The 12,909-nt window shown below is 43.6% G+C and overlaps 1 protein-coding gene across 1 annotated transcript in view; it reads left to right on the forward strand.

The window, feature by feature from the left end:
• The window catches only part of LOC110521950 (SH3 and multiple ankyrin repeat domains protein 3), a 123,792-nt gene extending 116,140 nt beyond the window's left edge, over positions 1-7,652 (forward strand). Inside the window, exon 21 of the mRNA XM_036976586.2 lies at positions 7,042-7,652. Coding sequence (XP_036832481.2) covers positions 7,042-7,600 — 559 coding nt within the window. The 3' untranslated portion in view covers positions 7,601-7,652. The remainder of the gene's footprint in view (positions 1-7,041) is intronic.
• The last annotated feature ends 5,257 nt before the right edge of the window (positions 7,653-12,909 follow it).

Consider the following 12,909-nt stretch of genomic DNA (forward strand, 5'->3'; position numbering starts at 1 on the left):
ACAGCCATTAGCCGTGGTATATTGGCCTTATACCATAAACCCCCTTGTGCCTTATTGCTATTATAAACTGGTAGCCAATGTAATTAGAGCAGTAAAAATACATGTTTTGTCATAGCCGTGGTATATGGCTGTCAACCAATATACCACGGCTGTCAGCCAATCAGCACTCAGGGTTCAAACCACCCAGTTTATAATTCCAAATATAATACATGTTTAACCTATGTACTGTAGGCATGTAGTACTGGATCTCTCTAACACGCCACCATTATAATGTAAAATATATATATATATATTCAATAACTGATTGGAGTTTTAAAGATTCTCTCCAATGTACATTACATTCTTTCATTGACAATTCTAAGTCTAGACTGAGTAAACTTCAGATCATCTCAAATAATTATATGATGTAATCCCATACAGTATAGAGATTATAGACCACCTGAAACATGCTGAGTTCTAAACTGTTTCCATGGTGACAGCATTGGCCTGCTTTCAACAGTCACCTTTGTTGTATCTAGTCAGTAAATCAGCTCTAAATCTCACTCAATAAAAAACAGTGTGTGTGTGCATGTGTGTGTGCATGTGTGTGTGCATGTGTGTGTGCATGTGTGTGTGTGTATGTGTGCAGGGTTGGTCGGTTGGTGCAAACAAGGTAACACAGGGCCTGGAGGGATGCACTTCCTGAATACTTCTTCTCATCTCACGCACATACACACTCTCACCTCTGACCTGTAGGCCCTGACCTATGACCCTGCCAGCCCCCCCCCCCCCCACACCTCCCTCTCTCCTACATGCAATGCTCAGCTGGAGTGGGTAAAAGTTGCTTCTAACCACTGATAAAGGATCAATTTGTTTTTTTAACACCAAAATGTTTTAAAGATGGAATCTGCAGTAGGGGAAATAGCACCAGTGTCTGTCCCACTGTCATTGTTATATTTTGGGATGCTGACAGGCAGAGGTGAGGAGCGTCGTGCAACATGCTATAATAAATTGCAGTACATGTTCTGCTGTTCTATCACCGTGCAATGATATCTGAGGCAATAAAACAGTGTTCGTTGTGTTGCAGTAATTTCTTTGTTGTTGTAATATCACAAACAGACTTGGCAGTGTCACCATGAAGGATTCCAGCTTTAAATTCGGATTGGGGCTGGGTTAATCTGATCCTAGATCTGTGGTTAGGGTTAACATATACAGTACCTCAACTACCTCCTTAGATTGCTTTCATCTCTCTCATCTTTGCCAGCTCCCATGTTCACTCCCTCCTTCCACTATGGTCTGCTGGCTGCTTACAGGGATAGTACAACCCAAAAATCTTAGTCTGTCAGATACCAAATATACGCGAGACTGCAGACTTCTCCTAATGCATATACAATAGCAGGATCTGCACATATACAACATCATCTACACAATATCATCTACATAAATGGCATAAACTACATGACTTTTAGCTCAACTTTTTAGGTATAAAAACATCTGATATATTTTTGGAGTGAACTATCCCTTTAACGTTCAGAGAGATTGGGCTAAATTAATGATCCTGCCCCCTCCCCTCACCTGACAAATCAACTTCAAGCTCAAGCACATCAGCAGAGATACAGTGGGATGAACCGTTGCCTGCTGTTGAAATACTGTGCATTAGTTGTTTTTACTAGTTTGGTCTTACTTATTTTAGTATATTAGATCTTATGTTGATCATGATTGTTTATGATGTATGTAGGTGATTGTGGTTATACAGTATCAAATAGCTTAGATTTAGTTAGTGTAAGGCTCAGTTAACCAACCTTATTAGCAGCAATAGTCTTCTTTCAGGAGTTTTCAGATGTATCTCAATAGTCTAAAATGCCTTCCTCTCCTCACCACCTCTCCTTCATCTGTATTGAATTGAGCTGAACAGGTGAGCGCAACATAGGCGATGGCTTCTTGGAATTCGCTTTCACCTGTCCAGTTCTTTCATATGATGCGGTGACTATGAAGTAAAGAAGGGAAGAGGAAGGCAAGGTGAAGAAAGGAAGTGGTTTTAGGACTATTGAGATGCAGACCTGATGCCTTTGTTTGTCTACTGAGCAGGAGGACCAATTATGACCACCAGTACCACCCTGACCTGGTTGTGGATAGGAACAGTAGTGGCGGCCTGCGAGCTCGCCTCATCTCTCTCTCCATGAAGCTCAGCAATGTTCTCAGATAAGGTGCTGAGGGACACTACTATTATAGCATTCTATAGAGTAGTCATGGTCAGTCATGTAGCGTACCAGCAAAGCAAATGTGTTAGTTAGATGTTTCACCATGTGTTTGAAGTAAGTATCACATCCCGTCAACTCAACCAATCCCAGAGCTGGACTCTGACATTACCTACATTCCCTGTGATGTCAGAGGATAGCGTGATGTCATACGTGTCATGTGACAGAGTGTTCTGATTGGCCCACTCCTCCGTCTCAGTTAATTTGACTAATCTTGACCTTATCCAGTCAAAATCAACCTCCCTGCATTGTCCCACCCCCAACGTCATCTGATACTTCTATTTCTACAGACTTTCTTTCTGTTCAGTTTAAATGAAGGAAAAGCTCAAATTATGCACATCGTTATTCTCTCTCTCTTCCTCCCTCTCTTTTTCACCCACTTCACACAGTTGCAGAACTCATTCGCTTGATTTCTGTGGTGTGTACACTCACTCGGTGTTGCTCCATACATTTACCACCAGTCCATGTCTGTCTCATTCAAATGTATCCATGCTGCCAAAAGTGCTATATGTACCATTCATTCATCTATTCAATAATGTCCACTCATGCTATGTTGTCATAGCTTTGGCTGGTTCAGAAAATCCTGGTTGTCATTTGTTTGAGTTGGGCTCTTTGGTCTCCTGTTCTTCTCTGATCTTTTATTTATGTTACATATGTTTCTGTTTGATATCAGTGATTGTGTTGGGGATTTCATTTGTCCACTGACGAGTCATCACACACTATAGTACACACTCTATTATAAACTGGGTGGTTCCAGCCCTGAATGCTGATTGGCTGACCACTGGTATGACAAAACATGTATTTTTACTGCTCTAATTATGTTGGTAACCAGTTTATAATAGCAATAAGGCACCTCAGGGGTTTGTGGTATATAGCCAATATACCACAGCTAAGGACTGTATCCATTCCACGTTGCGTCGTGCCTAAGAACAGCCCTTAGCCGTGGTATATTGGCTAATCTGGCCTTATTGCTTAACTCTACTATACAATACTATGAGTCTCCATAATCTGAGTTTAAACTCACAAACACACAGAGTCAGGAGACTCTTGCCATTCATCCTGTTCCTCATTGTTTTATTTGGTTGTTTTTTCTGTTGGTTTGTATTCTTTATTCTTTTATTCAGTGTTTGAGATGTGAATAGTGTGCTCATTTCTCTCTCATGTGGCCTGCTGGACTCATCTGGTTCTGATTTCCTCAACTCTGCTGTCGTTGTCATGTCAAAAACACATAAACACAACCACACACCCACAAACACGGGCACCATTCATCCACACATACTAACACAAACACATACATTGGCTTGACATGGCCAGAGGAGTTGTCTAAAGCAGAGCCAGGTGTGGCTAGCAGGCTATGTCTCATGGACTGATGCTAACATTCTCTCCCATTGCTCTCTCTCTGCTCACCTTGCATGTTCCGCCCCGCTGCTCTGATCTGATTGGTCTAGAACTGACTGTACGCCCAGGAGGGCAAGACGACCGTGTAAGTGCGCATGGAGCTCATGTCATCTCACTCCGCCCATCTCTGTAGCTACCAACCGTCTCACCTCCTAAACCCATACCACACAGCACTCTCCCAACACACACACAAAGACATACACAAATGCACACGCAATCGCAAGTACACATGGATGTTGGTACTGACTGAAAACACCACCCTGTCCTCCAGCACTCCCACACACCTCCCTGCCTGTCCCCAAAACCAACCTACTTCTCCATTTCCCCCCTCACTCTTCCACCACGCCTCCTCTCCACCCCTCCCTCCCCCTAACCCCTCACTCTTTACATGAATTCCTACTCTGTTGACTGTTCTCCACCTCTCCACCCCTCCCTCTCCTTAACCCCTCACTCTCTCCAGTCATTCCTGCGGTATTGGCTGTTCTTCACCTCTCTACCCCTCCCTCCCCTTAACCCCTCACTCTCTCCAGTCATTCCTGCGGTATTGGCTGTTCTTCACCTCTCTGCCCCTCCCTCCCCTTAACCCCTCACTCTCTCCAGTCATTCCTGCGGTATTGGCTGTTCTTCACCTCTCTACCCCTCCCTCCCCTTAACCCCTCACTCTCTCCAGTCATTCCTGCGATATTGGCTGTTCTTCACCTCTCCACCCCTCCCTCCCCTTAACCCCTTAGTCTCTCCAGTCATTCCTGCGGTATTGGCTGTTCTTCACCTCTCCACCCCTCCCTCCCCTTAACCCCTTAGTCTCTCCAGTCATTCCTGCGGTATTGGCTGTTCTTCACCTCTCCACCCCTCCCTCCCCTTAACCCCTTAGTCTCTCCAGTCATTCCTGTGGTTTTGGCTGTTCTTCACCTCAAAGCCCTCAGGTCTCACACTGTACAGTGCTTTATCTGGGTCAAATACAGACAAATAATCAAACCATTACTATCTAAAGTGATCTAACTGTGTACACAGGGTACAGTCCGGAGTGAGACTCAGGGAAAGCACTGGGATATGGTATAAATATGGTAGTTTGCACATCATCTACGGTGTGAGGACTGAGCTAGTGTTGTAGCTGCCATAGCTCTCTCCTTTCTTACCCACAGAGCAGACCATTTTTCTCCCATACAGAGCCCTACCTGTTTCTCCTGTAGAGCTATAAAGACATGACCCTTACTCTTACTACATGCATGGTCAGCCTTTTGGACCCAAAATATGCTGACACAAGGAAATCATGTTCACTGCTTTTACTTGTGTGCATGCTTGTGTGTGCGGTCAAAGACATGGCCAGGTTTTGAACAATTATCCTTTAACCCTGGCATTTGTTGGTGTTTACAGTAGGCTTGTATCATGTTCCTCTGACAGGACAGAACCATAAACCCCCTCCACCACATACCCTCATAGCTTCAAATCAGAGCTGTATTTATTGAGGCATAAAAATAAATCATTATTTGATCTTGCAGACATTGATTCCCCTTTGATATGACTTTATTAAAAAAGCACCATTTGCCAGAGTAGCCTGTTCTCTGGGCCTGCCGAATGAGTAGAGAAAAGACGTAAAGTAGAGAATCACACGCATGCCCACATGAAAAATACTACAGTTTACTATAGAATACTATAGTACTTGCTATAGAATTATGCAGTGAACTGTAGTATACAGTAGAATACTATACTACACACTCTAGTATCCTTCGATCATGTAGAATAATATAGACTACAAAAACACTACAGTAAATACTACAGTAATGTCCGCAAAAACAATAGAGTAATTATTATAGTATATGCTACAGTATTTCATTTGCATATCTCAATTCGTGCCACCCAGTGAGAAACCCATGAGTGAGAAATGATAATGTTCCCTACATATTATAGAAAAGAGCAGAAGCTCTGAACTATCTGTTCAGACCTCAGTCCTACCTACCTACAGGTTATGGAACATTTGCTCTTTGAGTATTTTGTCCAGTAGTTTTCCTCAAGGAGATAGCCACCACTGCTATGTCGAAGATAATAAAACAAAAACACTTAAATACTGTAGTAAATACTACAGTAATGTCTGCAAACTAACTACAGTAAATATTACAGAATATTAAGGTCTGCAAAGACACTACAGTAAATACTATAGTATATACTACAACAACAAAAATGACTACAGTATTTATTCTATAGTAAACTGTACATACGACAGTGTACTGCAATCATGTCCGCAACACTAGAGTAAATACTACAGTATTCAGTATTCACTGTAGTGTTTTTGCGGACCAAGAATGGCCATTGGTGAAACTGCACCAGTTTCTGGGTCCCCGTCTGTGAGACTGGAGTCTCAGTGGGGTTTAGAATGAACATCAGAGAAACTGAGCGATGGGAGCCAGGGAAATGCTGATGAGGGCTCTATGTCGGAGTGGACAACTTGATTGGCAATAAGACGGAATTAAGTTTCACTAAAGTAATTTATGAAGGAAAGAGGGAAAGGGAGAAAGGGAGTGAGAGATAGAAAGAGATTGATGAGCAGATACTCTCAGTGATTGCTCTGTCAGAATGAGCTGGATCCACCAAGTGTTGCTTGATCGTCTTCCACTAGCTAGACAGTATGCAGCTCTTGTTTCTCTTGCACACCATATGCCAGCAACTGGATAGATCGAACCGAGAGAGAACAGAGAAAGCGACTACAGAGGGAATTGGTAGATAGAACCCATTTCTGCTCTGTCAGATGTTCTGCCATGTTCCGGTTCTGTAACGTTCCAGTTCCTTAGTGTTCCAATTCAACTGTGTTTTCCTGCAGTGTTCCTCTCTCCTGACCCCAAGAAAGGTTGGACCATCTTGTATAAGGCCTTTACGCCATGTACAAACCAACTGAGTAGTTGAAAACAATGAAGCTTTTGATCTTGCTGTGATTTTAACTAGCTTGCTCTCAGTAATGGTCACTAACCCTGCAGCCCCTCAGTGGCTTGATGTTTCAAAGGCTCAACAGATCAAATGGCTCTTTTTACTTGTGTGAAGCTTTATAGATTAAAAAAACACTGTGACATTGTTCTAATATCTCTTTGCCTTTTTCTTTCTCTACATCTCATTGCGCTTGCTTTCTCTGTATCCCTCTCAACCTCTTTCCCTCCCAAACACCCTCCTCTCTCTCTCTCTCTCTCTCTCTCTCTCTCTCTCTCTCTCTCTCTCTCTCTCTCTCTCTCTCTCTCTCTCTCTCTCTCTCTCTCTCTCTCTCTCTCTCTCTCTCTCTCTCTCTCTCTCTCTCTCTCTCTCTCTCTCTCTCTCTCTCTCTCTCTCTCTCTCTCTCTCTCTCTCTCTCTCTCTCTCTCTCTCTCTCTCTCTCTCTCTCTCTCTCTCTCTCTCTCTCTCAATCTTTCGCTCTCTCCTCCAGACTTTTCAGCAGTCTAGGAGAGCTCCACACCATTTCCCAGAGAAGCTACGGCACTTCCTACACCATCCGGCCCGGCAGCCGCTACCCCATAACACGCCGAATCCCAAGCCCCGGCTCGGGCTCCCCAGATCGGGGTGACCCCCTAAGTCGACTCCCAGGCTTCGGCTTACCCATTTCGCCCACCACGCCGCCCCACACCATCCTCAAGTCATCCAGCCTCAGCCTGCCCCATGAGCCCAAAGAAGTGCGCTTTGTTATGAGGAGCTCCAGCGCCCGGTCCCGCTCCCCGTCTCCCTCTCACTCTCCTGGGTTGGGCTCGCCCCTCCTGGCCCTCAGGCCCTTCCACCAGAAGCCCCTCCACCTGTGGAACAAGTACGACGTTGGAGACTGGCTGGAGAGCATCCACCTGGGGGAGCACAGGGCCGGCTTTCAGGAGCATGAGATTGAGGGCTCGCACCTGCCAGCACTCACCAAGGACGACTTTGCTGAGCTGGGGGTGACGCGGGTGGGACACCGCATGAACATCGAACGAGCACTCAAACAGCTGCTGGAGAGCTGACCCCTGCCCTGAGAGAGAGAGAGAGAGAGAGAGAAAGAAAGAAAGAAAGAAAGAGGGAGAGAGAAAAATGGATAGACCACCCCAGTTTTAAACTCCATTTTAGGTCGCTGCTTTTCATTTATTTTTATTCTGATGTGTCTGAAAGTTTCAGTGATTGCGTTCATATGCAGCTCTCAGCACTGCACTGAATTATGAAGTCCCTCCCCCATCTCACAACCTATCAGATGAGTCCTCTGAAAGAGGCACATAAACTCTTTGCAGAACAGAATCTCGCATGAGCTCCGATTAGAACATTTGATTTGTGACTGCTTGAGTTGCTCCTTTAGTCACACCTTTAACCTATCCCACAGACCTTTCCTTCACTGTGCCGTTCTTCTTCTCCCTGTCCCTCCATCTCTTTCCCTCCTGTTCATTTTTTGCCTCTGAAGGATCCCCAGTTTGTGTGAAGAAGAGGAGGATGAATCTCGTTCCAAACGGAAAGTTCAGTTGCCTTTCAAAATATTCTTACAGAGATCAGCTACGTTGAACACAGGAGTAAAGAAGCAGTACTGACCTAGTATTGACATAGAACTGACATACTGATACAGTACTGACCTACTTTTGGCATAGAACTGACATACTGATACAGTACTGACCTAGTATTGACATAGAACTGACATACTGATACAGTACTGACACAGGCCTCTCTCCACTCTGCCTGGCATTGTGTTCAACACTTGTGCCCAGAGACAGAGTTTGGTGTTGGAGACCACGTGGGGAGAACTCATCTATCCTGGGACTGTCTCACGGACTGACTGTGCTATCTATTATATTTTGAGAATGTTTAACCAACACTAGTGGCTTTTTTCATAATCAAAACATTTGCTTTGGGTTTCCAAAGGGAATATTATAAATATATATAATATAAATGTATTTAAATAGCTTTGAGGGGGGGGACGACAGAACGTTGAAAAAAAGATACGTTATATACAGAGCATCTGACTCCTACTTCTAGACAGAGTACAGAGAGAAAACTTTAACATTTATTCCACCAACAATTTTCTTGTTTTTACCAATTATATATATATATATATATTTGAAAGAAGGTGTATAGATTTCATAAAATATACAACTTTACTAAAACTATACATATTCAATATACAACACCCTATTGATTAACTGTCCTTCTATGGTCACTCTTTCCTGAACAGTAGCATGAGAAGTTGCATCACGTCTTGAACAGAAGGTTGTGTTTTCGTTTCCGCTTGTTTTCTTGCGGTCTTCCGTCATGCTGAAGGGTATCCCACACAGTGAGGGGTGTGAAACCACAGTTGACCCCAGTTTAAACCCAGTGACCTCAACACATACTCAGATGTAGACATACACAGATAGAGTCTTAATTATCAGCCTGTTGCAGAATAACTTTCCTGCAACTTTCCTGCACTTGTAGTGCTTGTAGGCTTCTGAAGTTTGTAATTTACACTTTGAAATGTCAGACTTGATTTTGTATCAACCCCTACAAAAAATGTCCATTAATTATAATATAACAATAATTCACATTTCCTGTTGCTGCAGGATTATTTTCCTGCTATAGCAAACTGGCTCAAATGAAGATCTTACATCTATATATACTGTACACACATGAACATTCACCTGGTCAAACAAATAACACACTTAGATTCACACACAGACACAGACACAATCCTCATCCAACCTAAGACCAGTAGCATCATTATCTACATCTCAGACCATGGTTTGGGTTATAGAACGAGATGTCTTAAGAAATCAACAATTGTAATGTGAATAGCTTCTCTCAATGGTTAGAGACAGTGAGTGTCATCCATACACACAACAACACAACGGGAGAACAACAGTGGTGCGTTTAAGAGGGAGCAACATTCTGAATACCGCAGATTTATTTGATTTGATTTATTTGACCTTTATTTATACAGGTTTTTTCTCCTTGAGATAACATCTCTTTTCCAAGAGAGACCTGGTCCAATAGCAGCAAATAGACCTGACATGGTACAACAGTCATGGACGTCTTATAAAGAACAAACATGATTCGCTATTATACAAGTTGATTTTTTGCTTTTGTAGGTAAAGAATATGTAGTATAGGTTTCTCAACAGTGAAGCATGTCTGTTCTCTATAATACATGACTATCTACATTGATGTTTAACATTGGACTCCCCTGAACATGACCCAGGTGGGCTCTACTACCACTAAAACCTTAACTAGTCAACAGTAGCACTGAAACCTTTATGCTCAGTTAAGATCCTTGGCAATCTATCTCTGTGAAACGTTCCTTTGTATCCATTTAACAGGTGGTAAATTCAACGTTGTGTGAAGGTTGTAGGGATAACGCTCACTGTCTCACATTGGACCTCACAGACGATCTCACTCCTGATTCTGGACAACATGCGGGGTGTTCTAAATGACACCCTTATCCCTATAGTGCCCTCCATTTTACATTTTGTGGCACTATTTAAGGAAAAGGATATATTTTGGGCCACTACCATACCGTCTGACTCATTTAGGCTTTTGTGTGGGGTTGATTGTTGGTTTGTGTTTATTTGTTATGTCCCCCCCTGCATAATGTAGGGATTGATTTGTGTTTATTTGTTATACCCCCACCCCCTCCATAATGTAAGAGTTGATTGTTGGTTTGTGTTTATTTGTTATGCCCCCACCCCCTCCATAATGTAAGAGTTGATTGTTGGTTTGTGTTTATTTGTTATACCCCCACCCCCTCCATAATGTAAGAGTTGATTGTTGATTTGTGTTTATTTGTTATGCCCCCACCCCCTCCATAATGTAAGCGTTGATTGTTGGTTTGTGTTTATTTGTTATGCCCCCACCCCCCCCCCCCATAATGTAAGAGTTGATTGTTGGTTTGTGTTTATTTATGTCCCCCCCTGCATAATGTAGGGATTGATTTGTGTTTATTTGTTATACCCCCACCCCCTCCATAATGTAAGAGTTGATTGTTGGTTTGTGTTTATTTGTTATGCCCCCCCCCCCCCCCCTCCATAATGTAAGAGTTGATTATTGGTTTGTGTTTATTTGTTATGTCGCCCCCCCCCCCCCCCATAATGTAAGAGTTGATTGTTGGTTTGTGTTTATTTATGTCCCCCCCATAATGTAGGGGTGGATTTTGTAGCTCTTGGATTAAGACATTAAGAACTTTTTCTATTCACTCACCTAATCTGAATTTCAGAGTGACCAAGAAAAAGAGAAACTAAAGTATTTAAACCTCTCAAAATGACGTACACCCTGTAAATATGGACAAAATACAAATATTTGCTTTTTTATATTAATCAAAAGCAATGTATATATGATAGTTTTCATATACATTTTTGAAAATCAAAAAATATATAGATCTATATATGAATGTTTGGCATATATGCATAGTTAATCACTGAGGAAAAAATGTGTGATCAGATTGTATTCTTTCTATGAACTCTGAACTAGGAGATGATTTGCACAAAACACGGTGCTAGCAATACAGCCACCATTCGTTACAGCGCATGCAGGCTGTGAAGGGAGGAACACCCTGACTCTCTGTACACTCCCCCCTCTCCTCTGTGTGGTGCGTGTATGTATGTGTGTGCGCTAGTTCAAACCCTCGAAGTGAGTCCACTGTAGCCTTAATACCATCAGAGATTCCTGGCAGTGGCTGTGTCTCACACACACAAACACACTCACACGTGGTGCACACACACATTTGCACAAACAGAGACACAGACTGAACTCCAAATCTGTAATCATTATAGGACCCTTTGATATATATTGAGTGAGAGAGAGAGAGAGAGAGAGAGAGAGAGAGAGAGAGAGAGAGAGAGAGAGAGAGAGAGAGAGAGAGAGAGAGAGAGAGAGAGAGAGAGAGAGAGAGAGAGAGAGAGAGAGAGAGAGAGAGAGAGAGAGAGAGAGAGAGAGAGAGAGAGAGAGAGAGAGAGAGAGAGAGAGAGAGAGAGAGAGAGAGAGAGAGAGAGAGAGAGAGAGAACAATATAATACTGGGGTGCTGAGAGCGATACAGCTTCATCTTTTTACATTCTGTCTGTTCCTGTATGGCCCCTGTCTGTGTGTCAGAGACCCTTTCTGCCTTGGGCACTGTGTGGGGTTTGGGCCGTGGTTCAATAGGAGACATAGACATAGTGTTACACACTCTCTGCTCCACGTTTCATCCTGAGACACACTCTCTGCTCCACGTTTCATCCTGTTACACACTCTCTGCTCCACGTTTCATCCTGTTACACACTCTCTGCTCCGTGTTTCATCCTGTTACACACTCTCTGCTCCGCGTTTCATCCTGTTACACACTCTCTGCTCCGTGTTTCATCCTGTTACACACTCTCTGCTCCGCGTTTCATCCTGAGACACACTCTCTGCTCCGTGTTTCATCCTGAGACACACTCTCTGCTCCGTGTTTCAACCTGTTACACACTCTCTGCTCCGTGTTTCATCCTGTTACACACTCTCTGCTCCGTGTTTCATCCTGTTACACACTCTCTGCTCCGTGTTTCATCCTGTTACACACTCTCTGCTCCGTGTTTCATCCTGAGACACACTCTCTGCTCCGCGTTTCATCCTGAGACACACTCTCTGCTCCGTGTTTCATCCTGAGACACACACTCTGCTCCGTGTTTCATCCTGTTACACACTCTCTGCTCCGTGTCTCATCCTGAGACACACTCTCTGCTCCGTGTTTCATCCTGAGACACACTCTCTGCTCCGTGTTTCAACCTGTTACACACTCTCTGCTCCGTGTTTCATCCTGTTACACACTCTCTGCTCCGTGTCTCATCCTGAGACACACTCTCTGCTCCGTGTTTCATCCTGAGACACACTCTCTGCTCCGCGTTTCATCCTGAGACACACTCTCTGCTCCGTGTTTCATCCTAAGACACACTCTCTGCTCCGTGTTTCATCCTGAGACACACTCTCTGCTCCGTGTTTCATCCTGAGACACACTCTCGTCTCCGTGTTTCATCCTGTTACACACTCTCTGCTCTGCGTTTCATCCTGAGACACACTCTCTGCTCTGCGTTTCATCCTGTTACACACTCTCTGCTCCGTGTTTCAACCTGTTACACACTCTCTGCTCCGTGTTTCATCCTGTTACACACTCTCTGCTCTGCGTTTCATCCTGAGACACACTCTCTGCTCTGCGTTTCATCCTGTTACACACTCTCTGCTCTGCGTTTCATCCTGAGACACACCCTTTGCTCTCTTTTCAGACTTTGAGTTTTTTAGGGTATGCTATGATGAGGTGATTTTGAAGAGGACCGACAAAAAAAAGAAACAAAGAAGGAAAAACGTGCCAAAA

Source organism: Oncorhynchus mykiss, chromosome 1, assembly GCF_057628025.1.
Source record: "Oncorhynchus mykiss isolate SJ-2025 chromosome 1, ASM5762802v1, whole genome shotgun sequence".
Lineage (NCBI taxonomy): Eukaryota > Metazoa > Chordata > Actinopteri > Salmoniformes > Salmonidae > Oncorhynchus > Oncorhynchus mykiss.